At 41.4% G+C, this 23,181-nt stretch overlaps 2 protein-coding genes and 1 long non-coding RNA gene across 9 annotated transcripts; 2 read left to right on the top strand and 1 right to left on the bottom strand.

Moving 5' to 3' along the window:
• Window positions 1–4,943: 4,943 nt before the first annotated feature.
• LOC140817853 (uncharacterized) lies at window positions 4,944–5,390 on the top strand. The gene has a single exon (XM_073177646.1). It carries the CDS (start codon window positions 4,944–4,946, stop codon window positions 5,388–5,390), a length of 447 nt encoding a protein of 148 aa, XP_073033747.1.
• Window positions 5,391–12,131: 6,741 nt separating this feature from the next.
• Window positions 12,132–13,169, top strand: LOC140818433 (uncharacterized). The gene is made up of 3 exons (XR_012114980.1): window positions 12,132–12,177; window positions 12,267–12,355; window positions 12,654–13,169. It is a non-coding gene; the product is annotated as an uncharacterized lncRNA (long non-coding RNA).
• Window positions 13,170–17,504: 4,335 nt separating this feature from the next.
• LOC140818248 (pentatricopeptide repeat-containing protein At5g66520-like) lies at window positions 17,505–21,746 on the bottom strand. Of its 7 annotated transcripts, none has more exons than XM_073178152.1 (3): window positions 18,451–21,746; window positions 17,866–18,347; window positions 17,505–17,781 (listed from the first exon to the last, which is right to left on the bottom strand). In XM_073178152.1, the coding sequence occupies exon 1, from the start codon at window positions 21,489–21,491 to the stop codon at window positions 19,617–19,619; it is 1,875 nt and encodes a 624-aa protein (XP_073034253.1). In that variant the 5' UTR covers window positions 21,492–21,746; the 3' UTR covers window positions 17,505–17,781; window positions 17,866–18,347; window positions 18,451–19,616. The 7 variants fall into 7 exon arrangements, with proteins under 7 accessions (XP_073034253.1, XP_073034252.1, XP_073034254.1 ...); XM_073178153.1 differs by having other exon boundaries at window positions 17,511–18,347; window positions 18,451–18,537; window positions 19,382–21,746; XM_073178151.1 differs by having other exon boundaries at window positions 17,505–18,347.
• Between the last annotated feature and the right edge of the window lie 1,435 nt (window positions 21,747–23,181).

Genomic DNA, 23,181 nt, shown 5'->3' with positions numbered 1-23,181 from the left:
CTCATTTAATGATTCTGAAATCTTGGAACTAAGGGCATTTTACATATTTTCCCTCCAATATTGCTTGTGTTCATCTAAAAAAGCCCGCTGACTTAAGCATCGGAATGGCCACGCCGGACATCCCTCCGGCGCCCATTCACGAGTTACTCTCTTTTTTGCAGGTGTTGTTCTAAGCCATTATCTTCACTCAAATTCCCAAATACTATAAATTATTGATTTGGTCCGTTGGAGCCCCGTACCCGGTTCATCCATTTCAACGAGATCTTATAATTGGCGCCGTCTGTGGGAATATCTGAGTTCGAGACGTTGATATGGCTCGTACGAGAAGAACCAACCAGGATAATTCGCACGCCCAGGGTGATGGTGGACAGACTTCGAGACAAACTGGTGCTAATAACACCGGACCAAACCTCATTACCCTGACCCCTGAAGAGTTAAAGAAAATGATGGCTGATGCCATCGTGCAAGCTATGACCAAGAAGGAGGTCTCCCATCCTGTTACACCACCCGGTGATAAACAGGGACATGAACAGGGGTTTGAGCAGGAGCAGGAGCAGGGGAGAAAGGAGAATGAGATGGCAGGAGAAGATGAGGAATCCAGCGCCGGGTCCAAATCTCCTACCGTGGCAGAGGAATTGTTTGAATTAAGGCAGAAGATGAAGGTCCTGGAAGGACAGTTGGAAAATCCGAGCGATTCCCGGGCAGTCCCGAAAGGATGCCCGTTTACTGATATCATTGTCCGGGAACCTCTTCCTGGAAATTTCAAATCTGTGAAGGTAAAAGACTATGATGGCAATGCAGACCCGGAGGAACACCTGGCCAGGTTTGAAAATATGGTCATGTTGCACTGTTACACTGATAGAATCAAGTGCAAGGTGTTCCTAACAACACTGGTAGATTCAGCTCAGAGGTGGTTCGAGGGCTTGACTTCCCAAAGTATCAGTTCCTTTGGAGATTTCCAGAAGGTTTTTTTACACCATTTTAGCAGCAGTAAAAAGTACAAAAAGACTGCTTTTAGTCTTTTTGAAGTTAAACAGAGCTCGGAAGAAAGTTTAAGGGCCTATATCAGAAGATTCAACAAAGTGGCCCTAGACGTTCCTACTTGTGCCACTGAAACCAAGACTACTGCATTCACCCAGGGTTTGAGAGAGGGCGAGTTCTTCAAATCACTTACTAAGAAGGTGCCGGGAGATTTCGAGGATCTATTGTCACGAGCAGAAAAATATATCAATATGGAGGAGGCCCAGAAGCAGAAGAGGGAGGCTGTGAGAAAGGAAAAAGGAGACCGGGTGTCTAAACCCGAGGAGAGGGGACAGAAGTGAGGCAATACAGGGCACTTTTCTCACCACGTGCCTCTGAAAATTGCTCGAGAGAGGGAAGTGCAGGAGTGCAGCAGAGATTTGGCCCCGGATCATCAGTTATCTCGGCCAGAAAAGAGCGGATTTTGCTCTTTTCACAAAGTGTGCCACCATAACACTGAAAATTGCAAGGCACTGAAGGGGAATTATGTCTCACCTTCCATCCCGGGACCCAGTAACAATAGCCAGAGGCCAAGAATGCCACCTTGGACATCTCGGCCACCAGGATCCGGCGCCCGGGGAGGAAGTGTGAGGAATTTCCCGAGGATTGAGCCCGCTAGAAGAAGGGAGCCTGAGCCCGAGAGAAAGAAGAACTCGCCCCCTGCTACGGGGTTCATTAAAATGATATCTGGAGGCTCCACTGATGGAGATTCCAACTGGGCGATGAAGTCGAGAAGTAGGAGGGAGTGTTTGGAGGTGGAAGGAGCAAGAAGGAATGAGGCGGTCATCAGTTTTGGCCCCGAAGATTTGAGAGGGGTGAATCTGCTCCACAACGATGCCCTGGTGATCCAAGCCCGAGTGGCAAATTATGATATACTCCGAGTCTTAGTGGACTCGGGCAGATCTGTGAATGTAATTTTTAAAGACGCTTTTATGCAGATGGATTTGCAGGGCTATCATTTGGAGGCTGTGGAAACGGCCCTTTTCGGTTTTGCTGGCCATGTGGTGTACCCAGAAGGGGAGATCGTTTTGCCATTAACCCTGGGTTCCCATGATTTCAAAAAGACGGTGATGACCTCATTCACCGTGGTGGACTCCCCATCATCGTACAATATCATTCTGGGGAGACCGGCCATGAACGAGCTGAGATCCGTGGCATCCACCTACCATCAGAAAATAAAGTTCCCCGTGGGAACCCGAGTAGGAGAAGTTCGGGGAGATCAGCCATATTCTCGGAAGTGCTATGTGGAGGTGGTTAAGGCAGATCGGAGCAAGAATAGGAGGGAGGAGAAAAAGGCAAGGGTGGACGGGGAAGGAGAAAGAATGATCGGGAGAGGAGAGGTGCATTTTGTGGCGGAAGAAGAGCAAGAAGCAATAGAAGTTGGACCAGGCCAGCAAATCCGGGTGGCCCGAGATCTCGATATATCCACCCGGGTTAGTCTGATTAACTGTTTAAAAACTAATATTCGTGTGTTTTCCTGGTCTCAACAGGAGTTGACAGGGATTTTTCCCTTGATAGCGGAACACCAATTGAACTTCCTCCCAGGATATCGCCCGGTAAAACAAAAAAAGAGGCACTTTGGCCCTGAAAAGGACAAAGTGAGTGATGTGCAAGTAAGTGAGCTTCTGAAAGCTGGCCACATTCGGGAAATTCAATTCCCTACATGGCTTTCGAATGTGGTCTTGGTGCCCAAATCCACCGGAATGTGACGCATGTGCGTAGACTTCCGCGATCTTAACAAGGCCTGTCCCAAGGACCATTATCCCCTACCCCGCATTGATCAATTGGTGGATTCCACATCAGGTTTCGAGTTGTTAAGCTTCATGGACGCGTCCCAGGGGTATCATCAAATCCCCTTGGCCAAGTGTGATCAAGATAAAGCCAGCTTCATCACCTCGGGAGGTACATTTTGTTATATTGTAATGCCTTTCGGGTTGAAGAATGCAGGGGCAACTTACCAGCATCTAATGAACAAAGTCTTTGAGAAACAATTGGGACGGAACGTGGAAGTCTATGTGGATGATATTCTTTCTAAATCCAGGGAGGGCGCCAGCTTTATTAATGATCTAGAAGAAACTTTTGCCACTCTCATGCATTATGGAATCAAGCTTAATCCGGCCAAATGTATTTTTGGCGTGAAAAGTGGCAAGTTCTTGGGATTCATCGTGACAGACCGGGGAATTGAGGTGAATCAAGAGAAAGTCCAATCTGTGCTGAGCATGCCATCTCCCCGATCTGTCAAAGAGGTACAAAAGCTAACCGGGAGAATTGCTTCCCTTTCCAGATTTATTTCCCGATCAGTACACCGGAGCTATCCTTTCTTTCAAGTCTTAAGGAAGGCCCAGCAATTCGGATGGGATGAGAAATGTGAACAGGCTTTCCAGGACTTGAAAATTCATCTTGCAGGGCTCCCTGTGTTAGTACCAAAACCCGGAGAAAAATTATATGTCTACCTATCTACTACATAGTATGTTGTCAGCTCGGTTCTAATAAGAGAGGCAAAGACTGACCAAAAACCTATCTATTATGTCAGTCACGCTCTGAGGGGGCTTGAACTCCGGTATAGCGAAGTGGAGAAAATTGCTTTGGCCCTGGTCATGACCGCCCGGAAACTAAGACCTTACTTTTTGTCGCATCAGGTTATTGTTCTTACCAATAGTCCTCTGGGTAGGATCATGACTCACTCTGAAATATCCGGGCGAATGATAAAATGGTCAGTAGAGTTGGGAGAATATGACATCGAGTATAAACCCCGAGTGGCCATTAAAGCGCAAGCTTTGTCAGATTTCTTATCAGAAATGATCCAACCCAGCGAGGAGGAGGTATGGAGAGTGTTGGTTGATGGGGCATCTAGCCTGGTGGGGTGTCGAGTAGGGGTGGTGTTGGTATCGCCCCTGGGAGAAAAGATCAAATTAGCATTAAGAATTGATGCCCGGGTAACCAACAATGAAGCTGAGTATGAGGCTATCCTTGTAGGTATTCGAGCTGCCCGGGAAGTTGGAGCTTCCCGAATTATTCTATATTCCGATTCACAGCTCATCACTCAACAAATAAAAGGAATTTATGAGGCTAAGGATGACAGAATGCTTAAATATTTACAGCTCATTAGAGCCCAAGCAGAAAGTTTCATGGATTGGAGTATTGAACAAATACCTCGGGTAGAGAACAGTGAGGCAGACTCTTTGGCTAAAATGGCTGCTTCTTTATCAGAAGTTAATACCCGATAAGTACTGCACATTACTCGTTTGGTCCTCTCCATGGAGGAAGAAGCATCACCCGTGCCGGAGGACTCATGGATGACACCACTGATCACGTATATTACAAACAATGAGCTCCCCGAGGATAAAGCCCGAGCTCAAAAGATCAAGAGACAAGCTCCCAGGTTTGTCCTCTTAAATAAAATTTTGTACAGGAGATCATTCCAAGGACCGCTTCTTAAATGTCTAATTGAGAAAGAGGTGGATTATGTTCTCCGAGAGATTCATGAGGGGTGTTGTGCCGAGAACCTCGGAGGAATGCCTTTAGCTCGAAAAATGATCCTTGCTGGATTTTGGTGGCCAACCTTAAAACGAGATTCTGCTCGGTTGGTCCAGACTTGCGAAGGCTGTCAGCATAATTCAAATTTCACCCACAGCCCGACCACTCTCATGAAGCCTATCTGGGCTTCCTGCCCTTTTGATCAATAGGGCATAGATATTGTGGGTCCTTTTCCAGTTGCTCAGGCTCAGAAGAAATTCTTATTAGTAGCTGTTGACTACTTTTCTAAATGGGTTGAAGCTGAGCCTTTAGCAAAAATCACCGAGCAGGAAGTATTGAAGTTCTTGTGGAAGAGCATTGTGTGCCGGTTCGGTGTGCCCAGAAGATTAATCTCGGATAATGGAAGACAGTTCCAGGGCAAAAGAATTACATCATGATGCCAGGAGATGAAAATCACTCAATCTTTTACCTCTGTCGCATATCCTCAAGCGAATGGTCAAACAGAAGTTGCCAACAGAATAATTGTGCAAGCATTAAAAGCAAGACTTCAAGGTAAAGGAAAAGATTGGGTGGAGGAGTTACCTAGTGTTCTATGGGCTTACAGAACTACTCCCCGGGAACCTACTCAAGAAACTCCTTTCAGCTTAATATATGGTTCTGAAGCGGTCCTCCCAGTCGAAATTGGGAAAGTTTCCTCCCGGGTAGAATCTTACCCAAGTCAGAACGATCAAAGCCGGGCCATGGAATTGGATCTGGTAGAAGAAAAGAGAGACCAGGAAACCATTCGGATGGAAGCATATAGGAACAAGGTTATGAAATCTTATAACCGGAGAGTCCGGGTCCGAGATTTCCAAGTAGGAGATCTGGTTATGAAGAAAGTTAACTCGGCATGAGATGTAGGAAAATTAGAGGCTCGATGGGAAGGACCCTATAAAATTACCCGGAGAGTTAGTTAGGGATCCTTTTACTTAGAAGATGCCCAAGGACATTATCTCAAAAGGCCTTGGAATGTATTTAATTTAAAGAAGTATTACTCATGACAGATGTAATCATTTGGTGAAGATATAATAAAAGATCTATTTTTCTCGAAGAAGAAGTGTTATATTATCTCTCGTATCTTAAAATTGAGGAAAAACGGTTCTTAAAAAGCCCAGGGCATTACACCTTGGCTCGGGGCTCCGTACCTCGACCATTCACAAGTCCCGGGACATGCTCCCCGGCCCAAGGCTCCGCACCTTGGTTCTTAAAAAGCCCAGGGCATTACACCCTGGCTCGGGGCTCCGTACCTCGACCATTCACAAGTCCCGGGACATGCTCCCCGGCCCAAGGCTCCGTACCTCGGTTCTTAAAAAGCCCAGGGCACTACACCCTGGCTCGGGGCTCCAGACCTCGACCATTCACAAGTCCCGGGGACATGCTCTCCGGCCCAAGGCTCCTCACCTTGGTTCTTAAATAGCCCAGGGCACTACACCCTGGCTCAGGGCTCCGTACCTCGACCATTCACAAGTCCCGGGACATGCTCCGCGGCCCAAGGCTCCGCACCTTGGTTCTTAAAAAGCCCAGGGCACTACACCCTGGCTCGGGGCTCCGTACCTCGACCATTCACAAGTCTCGGGACATGCTCCCCGGCCCAAGGCTCCGCACCTTGGTTCTTAAAAAGCCCAGGGCACTACACCCTGACTCGGCGCTCCGTACCTCGGCCATTCACAAGTCCCGGGACATGCTCCCCGGCCCAAGGCTCCGCACCTTGGTTCTTAAAAAGCCCAGGGCACTACACCCTGGCTCGGGGCTCCGTACCTCGACCATTCACAAGTCCCGGGACATGCTCCCCGGCCCAAGGCTCCGCACCTTGGTTCTTAAAAAGCCCAGGGCACTACGCCCTAGCTCGGGGCTCCGTATCTCGACCATTCACAAGTCTCGGGACATGCTTCCCGGCCCAAGGCTCCGCACCTTGGTTCTTAAAAAGCCCAGGGCACTACACCCTGGCTTGGGGAGCGCGCTTAACCATTCATAACTCCTGATTTAAAAGTTTATCATCCCGATCACTTATCAAGATTCCCGGTTAGATCTCAATACTTAGAATATTTTGTGGTTGTTTTCATAAAACCAATGGTATTATTCGATTTTCAAAGAATAAACGAGAAGCTCAAGACATTGTTAAAAAGGAATGGGGAAGTTTTCATTAAAGACAGCTCGGAGGCCAAACATTACAAAAAAAAAGAAGAAATACAAAATTAACAATCCTACTCTACTCTAGATCTAGATCTAGGGCAGTAGTGGGTTTCTCCCCTGTCTCTTCAGGAACCTTCTTGGCCTCCTCATCAGCCGCATTATCCTTGGGGAGGGAATCAATGGCTTTGTCCATATCCGGAAATCCCTCTTTATCGGCCGGGATCAGACCCTCTTCCTCGAATTGCTCTCGGAATTTTTCAAAGCCTACCGAGAAGTACTTATAAGACTTATCTTCAACGGTGGCTTGGAACTCAGAGGATTGAAGGAAGACGGTTCGCCATTCTTCTTGAGAAAGCTGCAGCAACCTGAGATTATCTCCAGCCATAACGGCCCGATGTTGTTGTGTGTTAGCTTCATCCTCAAGAAAGCGAGCCCGGCCCTCAAGAAAGGAAATTTGTTTTCGAAGGGCCTCTTCTCGGACTAGACCTTCTTCCCGGGCAGTGTTTGAGGAAGCCAGGTGCTGATTGGCCACTTCCAAAGAGGCCTGAAGCTCTCCAGTTTTCTCTTGGAAAGCTCGGGTAGCCTGGGCTAGTTCTCCTTGCATTTTTCCAAAGAGATCCTGATTGACCTTGACCTGCCTACTTTGTCTCGTAGCTGCTGCCGCCACTTCCTCAAAGGCCGAGATTATCAATTGAGCAGACTAAACATTAATAAAGGTCAGAATTATACATGTAAATATTTACATATGCAAGAAATAGGGAACAAAGGAAACCTACAGAGAGGAGTCGGTTTGATCCCTCCAGGAACCTGCCAGTTGCAGGGACACTTTTCAAAAATGTCGCCTCAGCAGGGCTAAGCATCTGCTTAAAACGCTTAGCACCACTGGCAGTAGCTCCCTCAAAAAAGATGTTTGCCAGGGGAGGCTGGTCAGTGGAAGGGAGCTCGGGGCCAGGTTCCTCATTGGACTATTGTCGAGGAAGAGAAGAGTGGATAGAACGAGAGGTGCCTTGGCCACCCTCGGGAAGGTCTTCAAGAATGACCAGCTCTGCAGCCTTACGTTTCCTCTGACTAAGAGGAACAAGATCTTCAGCTTCCTCCGAGGTCTCAGTCATCGCCCGGGAAGTATCATCCTGGGGAGGGTCTTCCCGAGCAGCTTCAGCTCTTCTGGATGTCTCCTCTGCAGCTCTTTGTCTCTCCTCTTCGACAACCGCTCGACGAGTTGCGATTTCTTTTTCTCTTGCCGCCTTCTCGGCTGCCCGTCTCTTGGCGAAGGCTGCCTGCATCTCGGAATTATCTGCAAAAAAAAAAGAGAGAAGAAGAAATAAGGTTATAGATAAACGGAGCAAACTAAGGAATAATTAGACGAGGCAGAGAGGAGAATTACCGGGTTGAGAGCCCGAGCCTGCCACCTCATCTATTACCCGGTCCATGGGATCCTCAGCCCGAGGACTCAACCCGTAAGTCACTAAATTTTCGTCCGAAATAAGAGTAGAGGAGGAATATTTACGCCCTTCCACCAGATCTTGGCTTACAAGGAAGGGCTCTTCGAACTTGTAAGTACCGGGAAGTGAAGGTTGTGGGGGAAGGGAAGAAAGGAAGCCTGTTTTGCAAGGAAGAGGTCCCGGGAGTTCAATAAAGAAGTATCTTCCTTTCCACCCTTTCTGAGAAGAAGGTATGTCATCAAGGAAGCGGGAATTTTGTCCGGCAGTCAGGGAAAATGCATTTTCCCCGAACCGACAAGAGAAATAGTAGTGAAGGATGAAGGGGTCGATGAGAAAATTGTTCATCTGGAAGAGAACGTAGGTGGCAGCCATGATCCTGAAGTAATTAGGATGAAATTGGTTAACGGGTACGCCGAAAAATTTGGCAACCGCGATATAAAAGGAGTGGACAGGAAATCGGAGACCATTCCTAACCTGGTCCCGAAAGAAAGTTGTGTATCCGGGAGGAGGGTTATTGGCTCTGTCGAAAGACCCAGGTATTAAGATAGAGGAGGTCGAAGGAATATTGCCCAAAACCCTAAGTTCCTCATCTGATCTCGAGTGCAGGGTGCTACTCAGGGAAAAAAACCAATGAACTCCCGGAGCCTCAGTAGGAGGAGGGCTCGGAGCCCGGGATTTACCCTTACCTCTCTTTATGGTAAGAGCCTGAGCCCGGGAAGGGCTCGAAGTAGAGGGTTTCGAAGAAATCAGTTTGGTTTGGTGGGTTGAGGGTTTTTTAGAAGAAGGCTGGGTGATAGAGCGGCGAGGGGGAGATGGAGGGGAGTCAGTGCGCAGCGCGGCGGACTCAACGCTAGGCGAGCCTTGCGCATTGGCCCCTGATGTGGAAGTAGTAGAATTAGACATATTTTGGGAAAACAAAAGAACAAAGACTTACGATTTAAAAAGAAGTGGTCGTAGGTGGTCGTAGTAGCGGAGATTCACCAGAGAGGGAGGAGTTGGCACAGAAGAGCTTCCAGAAAATTTTTTGCAAGGGCTTCGCCGGAGTTTCGAATTCGAAATTAATTTCTGGAATTGGAGCGCCCAAAATTTATAGAAGAGGAAATCTAATCTACACCGTTAATATGAATCAAATAGAACGGTAGAGCTGAACCTCGGAAAGTGTGCGGATAGGTGAAAGGACGCATGCAATGATTAAGTTGTCAGACTTATCAACTCCTCAAAAAATGAAACGTTTCTGACCGTCTTAGGAGAGGACACGCGTTCTTGTGACACCCCTTGGACTACCCGGCATCTTATTTACAGCTCGGGAGGTTTGAGGCCCCCACATCTTATTTACAGCCCCGGAGGTTTGAGGCCCCGGCATCTTATTTACAGTCCGGGAGGTTTGAGGCTCCGGTATCTCATTTTTAGCCCGTGATGTTTGAGACCCCGGCACTTTATCTATAGTCTGAACGCTGGTAATAAAGTAAAAACGGAGATAAACCAAGTATATTTTTTGTTAAAGAAAGATATTAACTATGGTATTACATTTGTGCCAATCTGGAGGCCACATAATCTTTCCATTCAACTATCCAATCTGTTATTTTTGGGACGAGAAGATTGGAAAAAGACTCGGATAGCGATAGCTTGTTCAGTTGATTCCTTCCACAGCATCGCGTGCATCAGAACTTGGTCAGTGGCGAGGTCTGCAACGTGAGCTACTCTTAGATCTCGCCTATACTTCCTTGCCACTGCCCTTTGTGCGCGGTTGAGGGCCAAGCCATTCTGGTACGCAATACCAATATCTTGGATCTTGTACCAAGTGGACATAACCTTTACCTCAATATACTCTTCAATCGTTCTTTTAAGAGTTGCCACATAAGGACGTAGCTCGGCTGGTGTTTGACTGTGTGCACCAATGGAGGAAACTGTGCTCCTGCAGTCGCTGAATTCACTTGAACTTGACATGTTGAATTAACAAACACTTCTCCTTTTTTACTATCTTATTTATAGGCAAATGGCATTTAATGAAGGAGAAGTCGGAAGGTTTCTGGCCAGTCGGAACGTTTTCCCATTTACCCATGAAAAAAGTTAAATCGTGATTATTAGTTTGAGCGCACGTGGACGATCATGATGCGCTTCGTGAATTTTCTTAGCAGTCGAAGGGGCGTGCACAAGCACCGATGGCACGAAACCATCTTTACCTTGGAAGACGGAATGTTTATAAGCGGGAATTTAATGCTGATGCATGTATTATTTGTGCTACCGCATCGTAGACTGGGAGGTCTTAGGCCCCGGTGTCGTGTACTATGGGCCGGGATAGATGAAGCCTTAGTTTTTTCATGCAGATCCCGAGAGGAGTTGAGGCCCTGGTACTTCGTTTTGAGCACGGGGAATTCTAGGGCCCATTTTCTTTTTTCAGTCGGGCACTTATTAGTTTTGGATATTTATTCCGATTCAGTTTGTGATATATATATCATGCGATGACAATGATATACAGGCAATGAGAGTAAAGCTAGATAATCATTTTTTTATTATTTCGGAAATTCTTTACCCGTTACATTGAAAAATTCCTTTTCTACAGAGGCTATCCATTTAATTATTAAACTCTTTACAGAGCTACCAGTGAACGCTTTCGTAATGCTATCAGAATGGGCTATCTTCTGCAGTATTCGCCTCTCTTTGTGAAGCATTAATTGGAGGACATAATTGTCCTCAAAGAGGTTCACCATATCGGAAAGTTGCAGGCGTTCCCGATATTTTGCAGGCTTTGCTACCAGCTGAGGAGTGGTAGCCTCCTCCCACTCATGAAGAAGCTCAAGTCCTTGCAGCTCTTCCCAGTAGTGAAGGATCTTCTGGAAGACTTCGTCTTCCAATTCAGCTTTTCGCCTCTCAAAAGCTGCCTGCATGAACTCGGCCGCCATGTCGAGAGCTTTTGAACCATTGGAACCTGCCATTGCGCTTCCTAGATACTGAATTGGTGGAATAAAGAAAAGTAAGCAGGTCGCTATATATACACAAGGGGATAAAATTCCACCGTATATCCGAATTTGATCGAACGATCAAAAAGAAATCTAGGAAATTGAGCAGGCAGATGAAAAGACGTGCACGCATATCAAGGAAACATATTCATTATTACCTCGGAAGACGAACCATTTTCAGCGGTGGAGAACACCAATGCATGTATCATAATGACACTACTTGGACTTCCTGAGAATATTAAGCGCCAAATATTCACAAATCGGGGATATGTGGGAGTCTAACACGTACAGTCGTTAGAGACCCCGAGACCTTATTTAGTTTGGAGTACTTTTTGAGAAAAACCAGTATGAATAATCGGGACAGCGAGTAAAACTCTAGCCCGACTATTTTAGGGATGGGTGGTGATACCCTCATTTATGATTCGGGTCAGCATTGACCCAATTTGTTACTTGGATAGCCGAGATCAAGATCACCCGGGTAGAAAATCATGGCTTTACCCGAGCTCTTTTACCAACAGCCCGCGCCCTCATGGAACCATCCGGGCGTTTCTCAGCTTCCCGGGCAGGATTCCCGGATTACATTACCACTTGGACAACCTCGAGAACTGCACCACCTCGAGATATGAACCCCACTCGAGTATAATTGATGCAGGCAGTCCAATCTGTCAGAACAACTTGGGTTTGAAGTGTCCGAGAAGTCATCAGAAGCTAGTATGGTAAACCGACTTAGTAGGTGGCGTGATAATCGAGGTAACTACCCACTCTTCCACTATAAATAGCAGGTATTAATCTCATTTAATGATTCTGAAATCTTGGAACTAAGGGCATTTTACATATTTTCCCTCCAATATTGCTTGTGTTCATCTAAAAAAGCCTGCTGACTTAAGCATCGGAGTGGCCACGCCGGACATCCCTCTGGCGCCCATTCACGAGTTACTCTGTTGTTTGCAGGTGTTGTTCTAAGCCATTATCTTCACTCAAATTCCTAAATACTATAAATTATTGGTTTGGTCCGTTGGAGCCCCGTACCCGGTTCATCCATTTCAACGAGATCTTATCATGTGGGCTGCGGATGAGAAACTGTTCGATGCAATCACTGGGCTAAGGTCTCAGAAAAAACCGTTCTATAGTTTTTTGTTGAGAATGAAAGTCTAATTCTTGATTTTTTTACCTAATATTTTCTGTTTACGAACAGTGGTAGTGGATCGGCATACATATATTTAGCAATAGAAGCTTTAGCTGATGGTGGTGTAGCTGCTGGTCTGCCTCGAGAACTTGCACTCGGTATAGCTTCACAAACTGTGAGTTATTGCATGCATGAAGTTTTGTTCTTGAAAATTTCCTCTTAACAATCCAACCTACTATTTCCGGCTGGTTGCTTGTGCAACATGGTGATCAAAACCTAGGTTTTTGGCTGGTATAAAATTTTAAAGATTTGAGTTTTGCCATTCCCATCAACTAATTTTGAAACAGCAGGAAACACTTCATCTTACACCTTTGCTTGAAACTCTATTAGCTTAACGAGATATTTTGATTAAAACATGTCTTGACGCTATACCTGAATTACATGCTCCATTTTCAGTACCCTGTTTTAGGAGCCGTGTCGATGGTAGCTGACATGGGGAAGTATCATGGTCAGCTGAAAGATGATGTTGCATCGCCCGGTGGCACAACCATAGATGGAATTCATGAATTGGAGAAGGCCAGTTTTCGTGGAATTTTGATGAATGCTGTTGTTGCTGCCTCAAAGCGCAGCCGAGAACTTTCTTAGAGCTAGTCTCGTTAAATTCTCGATCAAACAAAGCTTTTGCATGCATTAGTTATCTCCTTTTCTCCATCGAGCAGGTGGAATTTTGATGCCTGATGCAGTTAGATTGAGAAAAATGAATGTTACTCATCTTGATATAATTTTGAAGGTGTTCGTTTAGTTAGTTTTGGAAGGGCCTTTGAGCTTGGTGACATTTAGAAATAATTACCTTCCCCAATCAGTTTACTTTGCATCACTGCAGGCATAATTTCAGTACAGAACCCTTCAGGATTTTGTACCAAGTATGTTTATTCACTTTAATCTGCTGTTCGACATGTTCTTTTTATTTGATGGCAAGACATTTGTAAAAGGGAATGAGATGCTGTTGATTTTTTCACATCTTTCTAAAGTTAGATTCTTTTTTATTATGCATTTCACCCAGTCATCTGGATTTTTATACGCACTGTAGATTAGAATTTAGTTAAAAGCTTTGAATAAATTAATTATTGATGAAGAAAGCATATAGCAACAATGGTAACCTATTTAGCGGAGCGAAAAGGGTTTTCCATGAGATGGGAAGAATCAAGCGAAGTATCACAAATGTATGCATTTCGATTAGGGTCGTATTCCGCAGGATTAATTTTGAAAACCAGTCATTTCTTTCCTTTATCAACGGCTCTACCATCGCGGGCAGCACAAAAACGAAATATTGGGGCAGGAAATTCTTTAGCGTTGAATCGGGATATTCAGGATATCATCGATCTCATACCAAATCCCATCAATCAAATCACTTTTTCGCGGGCCAGGGCCATAAATGTCTATATGAAATCCTCAGATGCTATGTTTCAATTTTCGATTCGATTTTGCTGTTTTTTCATTCATACAGAAATTCTATGAAAATCTCGAAAATAATGAGAACATTCTATGTGATTTTATTCAATCGAAAAATTAACTTTTGATACTCGTATCTATTATCTATATAAATATGTGACTTTATATATATGTGAATTTTTATTTGTCTTCTTTTTAATTGTTTGCTTTTAAATATTTCTATTTATCTATTTATTCATATTTTAAATATGTGTGATTATTATTAGTATTGGTTTTTGGTAAAATTAGAAATAAATTACCAAACCCAAACTCAACTTTATCCTAACTCCCTACCCCTCAAAAAACTTTACCCAAACTCCCTAAAATCAAAAAATTGACAAAAACACCTTATATTAAATTGATTGATTTTCCTAGGATAAATGATATTAGAGCTTAGGTAAAATTATTTCAAACATACAAATTTATTATTATAAAAGTAATTAAATGTTTGAGGAGGAAATTTTTTTCAATTAACATGAATCCGAATCCAGGTTCGAGATTAAATTGTTACAAGATTTATTCCAGAACTCCGAAAAATTTGCAACAAGAAGATCTAACCAAGGTTAGATATCAAGAAAGAACCTATCAGGGGACTAATGTAAACTTATGATTCAAAATAATAGGTTCTTAGAAATAGTATCAGATTCCTCTAAACTCTCTGGAGATCTTAGAGAAATTCAAAAGATGATACAAAATTATGGCAATAAGCTATATTATGTACCACAGAATGTGGAGAAAATCCTGAAAAACCAGGAATAAATTCTTGGGATATTAATGAATATTCGAACAAGAATTCAAAACCTAGAACAACAACCAAGTTCTAGTAAAAGATCTTCAGCAGGAATGTTATCACCATCATTTGGTACTGAACCCTTATTACATCAAAGAAGGAAGGCCAAAGTGATGCACAAACCTTTAACTGAAAAAGAAAAGATGATCAATCTGATCAAAACAGTCTCAGAAAAGAAATTAATCTGATGACAACTTTAGAAAGGATATGTGTAGAGCCCAAATTCAGTACACGTAAAACCATGTATTTATATTGTTAAATTGTTTATTTAAATTTAAAATGATTTATAGCGATGCATGATTTATTTAATTGCATAATTTTAAATTATTTATGTATATGTGATGCACGTTAAAATATTTTCTTGAGTTTCATATTTCAGACGATTATTCGATGCGAGGTCGAGGAAAAGAGATCGACGACGATTTTGCAATTTTCAAAGTGTGGTATTTTATTTTAAGTTATGTTTGAGGCATTTTAAAATTTTATTTAATTTTAACATTTTAAAGACTAATTTAATTATTAGGTGATTTTATGACTGTAAAGTTTTTAAAAATTTGTCACTTGTAGATTTTATTTTAAATTAAGAGATTTTATTTAAAGTTAGAGGAAGGTTAGTATTTTAATTAGTTGTTAATTATCTAATTAAACAATTTTTATTCCCTAATTACCTCAAAACTCACGCACACACCCACATTTACACACACACACACACACTTGTGTTTAACACACACACACACACAATTCACTACCCTTCAATTCAGTTTTTTAAAAGAAAACTTAGGGTTCTTGAAAGCAAGAGCAGCCGTCTCCTTTCCCTTCAGTTTTCCAACAAGTTTTTGTCGCTTTTCTTCAAGAAAATCGAGCTACAAATCGTTCCGAATCAACCCTCGCATCCTCCCCGCTTCGGTATCGTCGTTTCGGTATTTTATATATCAAAAGGCATGTATGATCTTTTGTTTCTGCATCGATCTTGTTATATTATATGTTCTTATGTTTATTATGCATAAAAATCCATGTAAGTTGTGAAACGTTTGTGCAAAAACTTGTTGGATCGGTTTTGAAACGCTTTTGGATCTAAAAACTTGAAATTTGCTGTCATTTTAAATACTGAAATTTTTCGATCGATTTTCTTGATAAACTTTCAACATATGCAACGTATAAATTTTCGATGCCTTTGATTTGATAGTAAATTCGAAATATTTGGATAAGAAATGAGTGAGTTATGATCGTTTTGGTGGGACTACTCAAACTGCGATTTTCTGAAAATGCGTTCTTGATGTGTTCTTGTAGTTTTATTGTTGCAGGCTTCGTTGGGGATCGACGGGTGATCGCTGCTGTGTTTAAGTATGTTTAGTATGATGTTGGGATGGTTTTTGGTGCGTCGGTTTGCGTCGATAGCCACTTGATTGCATTAGAAGTCGTAGGATGCGTTTTGGTGTCAAAATGGCGTGTTTACGAGTTGTGTTGCGTTGTTTGGGGTGCTTCGTCGTTTGGGACATTTGTATAGGTTTGAGTTAATGCCATAGCATCCTAGGATGGGTCTCGAGTTGTTAGTTCACGGTATGATCGAGTTAGGAGTAATAAGCCATAAGTGTAGTGTTTCTCCGTTAGTTTACGATTTCAGTAGGTACACGGACCCTCAGCTGGACCCTTACACAGGGTCCGTGCCCTTGTTTCTTTCGAAATTCGAAATTCCAGCATTTACCCGGACCCCTAACCAGACCATTACACGAGGTTCGTGTACTCCTAAAAAAAATTATTTTTTAAGGATTGTTTTTGGGCTTGATGTCATGATTTAGTACGATGATTAAACGAGGTTGAGTCCCGAGAGATTTAGAAGGTCATAAGGAAATTTTTCATTTTTGGGTGTGAGCATGACTAAAACGTCTAAGTTATGAAAGATAAGTGTTTGAACTCATGTTAGTATGTGCAGCAGTGGCACCAAGCGAGATCCAATGAATCCCTCAACGCCATGTAAGTATGTTCGACGTGCAAAAGAAAATATTTTATTTTTTCGAGGTATGCTAAATGTCTTGTGACCAAATTATGAACGGGTTTGGAAGTCGGTGAACGTGGCCGAGGACCTCTCCACCCCGGTAAAGCGTGACCGGGTTTAGATCGGGATTGAAAAGAGGTAAAGCATGATCATAGACCAATCCATCAAGTAAAGCATTACCGGGGATCTCATGTATGTGGTAGTAGATTTTTCCTGCCAGCCCAGTACTGTGGTTTAGTCTGATCAGAAAAATTTATGTATAGGTCATATGCTTTGAAACATATCTTTACGCAAAATGATGAAGTTATACATGTTCAAGTATGTATGATGTAAGTATGTTTACGAAAAGTTTTATGATGATGACACGTCTATGTTTATGTTATTACGTTCAAGTTTCAAGTATGTACATTCTACTTTAAAGATGTATGTGGTTTTATTATGTACTACTTGTTATATCCAGTTTATACATAATGAATCTTTAGACTAATTAAATTTGATCGATGCAGGTGATGACGAGTATGAGGAGACGAGGAGTGGGGACCAGTGAGCCGAGTTGGATTGCGCGGGAGGCTAAACCCGAGGACTGCCAATGTTTCAAGATTTTATGCATGACGATTTTAATACTCTGATTTTTACGAGATTGCTTCATGTTGTTGGAACAAGTTATTTTTCTAGAAAACTTTATTTGTAACCTTTTTCTTGCAAATATTTTTGCCGAACAATTTATTTTTATTGCAATTTGAATGATTACTATCTACTTAAGAAAATTTTTATTTTTCCGCAAATTTTAAAATAATTTAAAAGTACGATACGTTACAGTTGGTATCAGAGCAGTGTTCTTGTTAAAGGTTATGCCTACTGTCAGTTGCGAGAAGCTCACGAAGTCACACCTCAAATCTGTAAGTTTTAAATTATTTCATGTAGTAAACAACAAGTCATGATTTCAGCATGTGCATATATAAATTCAAATTACGTGCATATTATGATATAGATATTATGTTCATGCATATTGGGTTTATGGCTTGTTCGTTCGTCAATTTACAATCAAAATAAGCTACTTTTTTTTTTATCCAACTACGACATCACCATCAATAATTTCCCGTGCCTTTTTTGCCCTTGTGAGATTCCAATTATCCTTTTTTCCCTTGTGAGATCCCATGTGACTTCACTACTCTATTTGCAGTTCAAAACAGGACTAAACTGATATAACTTCGAGCTGAGTGCGAGAAGCGATCTGACAGATTCATGATGGAATTCGAGCATCCTGTTTTCCAGATTGCCTCCAATATGGAAAGCATTGTAATTATCTTTTGCAGAAAAACAGAACCAAGTTATTAACAGATGATCCTGCAAAGTCGACGCCCACATGAAATATAAAAGCAAAAATTTACCAAGAACAAGAAATTGCAAAGACTTTTGTATCGTAACATCCATTCATTTGCTCAAACCATCTGCAATTCCCGTTTCTGCCCCCAGTTATCTTGTTTTACAAAAATGTCTATGTCTACTTTCGCACTCTTATGAATGAACATCGAAGGCAAGATAATAGCTAATAGATTATACCCCTGCCTCTATTGGTAACTTTACGTATATTCCTGAATAATATTTGGTTTATACATAATCAGAGGATAAATTGACTGTATAGGTTGTTTGATGCAGCATCAAGAAAGAGCACCAGGGCCATGTCCTAGATTTTTGTTGCAATGGAACAAAAGTTCACTAAACTTCTCTAGCTCAGCTCCTCGAAGTTGGGTGTTGCATTGGCACTTCTAATATTGGAAGTCCTTGATACTATTAAACTCAAAGCCAATCAAAACTGGGGCAGATCTTAGCATAAGGTGCTTGTTTAAGGGGTCCTTTTTTCCCAAATCAGCTGCTAGACTAAAAAGAAGAATGAAACAGAGCACAAAGGGGAATGGCAATCTTTACTGGATCTCAAAAAAAGTTTAAATAATCCAGGATGTGAAAATTTGTACCTCGAGCCCAGTTCAACCATGTACACAGCAGACAAGTCACACATTGTCGATATATGAACAGAGGAGACAACATATGCATGTGTCGATCTAACCAAAATCACAACTGGTTTGAGTGCAACATAACAAACAATATCATGCTATATGTAGGGCAGTGCTAACAATAAAGTGCGGCATGGAACCTCAAAAGGCTTACTCGAGCAAATCTATCAACAATATTAGTTTGACATTTCATTAATATATTTACATTTTTGACAGCTTTTTGACAGGAAGGGATTCAAGAAAAATAAATATCAAGTAACCGTTATCCAACAACCCTAAGCAAAAATAAAAAATTATTGTCAAAGCCAAGAAAGAACAAGAAAAATCACAAGCTCATGCATGAAATATCCATGAATCAAAGAGAGCTCATTATTAATCTCATCTCTGCATCAACTCATTTACCAATTTGTTTTTTTGGGCTCGGATCTCTCTCATTGCTAAACTTGACAGCAGCATTTTGATCTTTACCATAGTAAATAAATGAAAAGATTATATAATGAGACACAGTTGAATAAAACTCATAATCCAGGGTGAATCAATAACTGAGCAGATGGATGACTAAATGTATTTGGAATAGAAACTTGCATTTTTAAGAAAAATTAAGCATCCAATACCTTAAATAATCCATCTGCTCAGTTCTTGTTTCCAGAAGGTATGTACATTATGTAGAAACCACAAAGCAAAAATCCTAATGATTCTGACCAAAGCCAAGAATGCTTACCCTTTTATTCACAATTCTATATAGGTATTGATTGATTTTTTCGTTACTTCTTGAAGATGGAAGATCAATGGTTTCTTTATTTGATATACACTCTTTCATACATGAAACATTACAAAAGCAAAAAAGGAACAATATGTAATTAATAAACTAAGTAGGATACCTGGGACTTACCCAGGGAAATGTGCTTGAACAAGCTACTCGTGTCTGACAGATTTTCCATCTGGTTCGAACTTGATAACTCTCGAGACATATTCCTTACTCCCAAACAAAGGTCTAAAAGATCTTATTCGGCATTAATTTCTTGCATCCAAGAATATGCCATAGATTGTCAAAATAGACAATTATCCACAAGGGTCCTACCAAATGTTCTCAAGCTGAGGGATCATGTCGCCACCCATTTTTTTCTTCACCAGTATTCTTTACACGAACATAATCCTCCTTTGAAATGGTGAAACCGATTCCGATCCCTCACAATTATTTCACGATCATAAACCTTTGATATCAACTTACTCACCTCATGGCAATCTTTACAGACACGCAAGTTCTTGGTAACACGGATAAGTTCCCCAGGTTTAGTTTTCAACAATCCAAAAGCAATAGCCAGTTTCTCACTATGGCAGTGAGATAGATTGTCTCTTTCCTCATCAGAGATATCAAACAAAATTTCATCAGTGTCTGGCACATAGCCTACATCTCTAATACGTACAAAAATTTCTTCCATTTTACAATATATTTCTTCAGCTTGTGGATGAGTAATTCCTCCAGCAATGAACTCGCTAACTATACCTTGAAATTCAATCGTCGAAATTCCAGCTTCCTTTTTAACTCCTCTGTCATTCATCAACTTCCTGATGTTAGCAACATTTTCATATCTACCAATTTTGGTATATAGATTAGCCAACAAAACATAGCGCCCACTGTTGTCTGGCTCTAGGTCGATCACTTCCCTCCCGATCTCATCTCCCATATCCACATTCCCATAGATGTTACAAGCTCCAAGAAGAGCACCTAAAACACTCGCATCAGCTTTCATAGGCATATCATGAATAACTTTCCTCGCTTCCTCGAGTAATCCAGCTCTACCCAACAAATCCACAAAACATCCATAATGCTCCATTCTTGGAGAAATGCCATACATTTCAGTCATGTAACGAAAATAATGCTTCCCTTCTTTTACTAGTCCTGAATGTGCACAAGCACTGAGCAGATTCACGAATGTAACATAATCAGGTTGCACTGCACTCTGCTCCATTTCTTTCAAAAGCTCAACGGCAGCCTTTCCTTGACCATGCATACCTAATCCCCCAATCATACAATTCCAAGATGAGATCCCTTTACTTGGTAATCCCTTAAACACCTCGAGTGCCTTCTCCAGGTGTCCACATTTGCAGTACATATCAATAATTGTTGTCGCCAACTTGGGATCCACTTGAATCCCACTACTTCTAATGTATTCGTATATCCGATCACCTCGTTCCAGTGCACCCACTCCTGTACAAGCAGACAGCAAACTAGCAGCCACAAAATTGTCCATCACCACATTTTCTTTTAGCATCCAATCGAACGCGGAAAACGCTTTATGGAACCGATTATTCTGCACATAAGCTGCGATCAAGGCATTCCACACAGCGGATCTTTTGACAGACATCAACTCAAGAACATGAAGCACTTCATCAACGCAGCCCAGCTCGGAATAACCACTTATCAAGGTAGTCCAAGAAACATCATCTTTCACATCCAACTTGTCAAACACTCTTCTAGCTTCATCCAAAGAATTAAATTTCACATACATGTGAATTAAATTGTTCTGACAAAATGAATCCTGGCCAAACCCAAGTTTGATCACCTGGCCATGCACCTGCTTCCCTTCTTCAACCGCATTGTCTATGCTACACGCACGTATAACGGGAGGGAACGTAAATTCATTCGGCACGACGAACCTTTCCAACATACGAGAGTAGAAAAGAATACCATTTCTGCACAAATTTGCTCCCAAAAAACCCCTCAGCGTAATGTTATAAACATAAACATCTGGGAATGGCAACATAGCGAACACCTTGAGTGCATGTTTCAAGTCCCCTGATTTTAATAAAGCACAGAATTTGATGACACGGCCCATGGCATCATTGTCGGAAGAACGACCCAGTTTGATTAACTGGGCTTGACATTGTTTGAGCTCCTCCATGGTTGAACACGAATGTAGACTCTTCAACGGCACAGACACGGCTGAGTATGTGGAAGATATAGATGTGGGTGGTGGAAGAACACATGCTAAAGCCATATGCAGATACTTGAAAGTTGATTAAATATCTTTTTCCCACAAAAAAACACTTCAATTGTTTGGCAATGAGTTTCATCACAGTAAGAAAAAATGCAAACTCGTAAACAAATACAGAAGAAAAGTTTGGAAGGATCGTGTGAGTAAATAACCCGGGGACTGAGGACATCGCCGGTGAAGAATGGATGCGTCCATCTTCCATTAATGGAGACGACAGAGAGAGAGATACATATCCATATATCTAACGTCAGATTTTATTCATAATTATTTTTGAAGTTTTAGAATAACTCACTCTTATCTATATGTCAGATATTTAAAAATTAAGTGGGTATTACGTGAGATTGTTTCACGGATTCTAATCTATGAGACAGATCAATCCTATCGATATTCACAATAAAAAGTAATAATTTTTCATGAATTACACAAATAAGAGATTCGTCTAAAAATACGACCCGTGAGACCGTTTCACACAAATTTTTGTATTAAAAATTTGCATGTTGTCCTCTTTTCGTTGCTGGAGTGAGATAAAAAAAAAAATCTTCACAATATCAGAATTAAATAATACACACACATATATAATAATAATTATTTTAAAAAGAAAAAAAATTATATATAATAAAAAAAAATAAAGTCGAAACTTATGGGTAATAAAGCATATTTTATAATATATAGTCTTCTTTTTGGTTTCTCCAAAAATTATATTTCAATTTTTACATTTAATACTACATTTAGTAACTATTTTTCTTGTTTTTTTATTGATATGTTTCTATGAACTAAGTTTTGAAAAATATGCATTTTTTCCCTTGAGTCGGCTCGTACCTGATGTAAGTCTCATGAATCGGTTTACTTAGGGCCCATACCTAAAAGAAGACCCAAAAATTTTACTATGCATATTGGTGCTTTTAATACATACTCAGAACTCTAGAATAAGTGTCCATCAAATCAACTCATGACTTCTGATTTTATTGATTCTAATGTAAAATAATTTTTATTTTAATAATATTTTACGATTTTATTCAATTATGACATTATATTTTATCTGTATACCTACGTAAGCTGTATAAATAAAGTCATCGAATATACAATTGGTAACATGAGATCTGTCTCTTAATGCAAGATAATGAACTCATTAGAAATCGTACAGTATATTCTAAATGTGTTCCTATTCGAATCAACAGCCTAAAATAAGGATAAAGATCGCTTGAGTTTGAGACTAGCATCTGTGATGTAAACGCCATATTTCATTGACAAGGATATGGAGATGTACATTCATACAGATGGGTTGTACACCATTAGTCCTTTGACGCGAGACAATGTAGGGGCTATACGTACTAGCATGCACTTTGATATGTTTACCAACTCTATTGAGGGTCATCAGGTGACGAGGTTGGATGTAGTTTTGAAATACATAGGAGCAAATGCATTGTATTCGGGGATTCATCGTTTGCCTTGGGTTAAATATGTCCTATGAGGTCTGATGAGTTAATAGTGCAAGAAATCTCTAGTCAGTAAGATATGTCCAGTTTGGAAAGGTGTTTCCTCAGTCGCATATACCATGACACTATTATTCAAAGATAAATTACATTGTTGTCGAATTCATATGCAACTCTCGATATACAAATGGTTGTAGATTCGATCGGGATATTTGAGTTGAAGGTACAACTAACCATGACTTAAGGTTCTTACAGGAAGT

The sequence above is a fragment of the Primulina eburnea genome, chromosome 17 (assembly GCF_022965805.1).
Source record: "Primulina eburnea isolate SZY01 chromosome 17, ASM2296580v1, whole genome shotgun sequence".
Classification (NCBI taxonomy): Eukaryota; Viridiplantae; Streptophyta; class Magnoliopsida; order Lamiales; family Gesneriaceae; genus Primulina; species Primulina eburnea.
The sequence above is the reverse complement of the archived record's forward strand: the minus strand, read 5'-3'. Positions and strand labels throughout refer to the sequence as shown.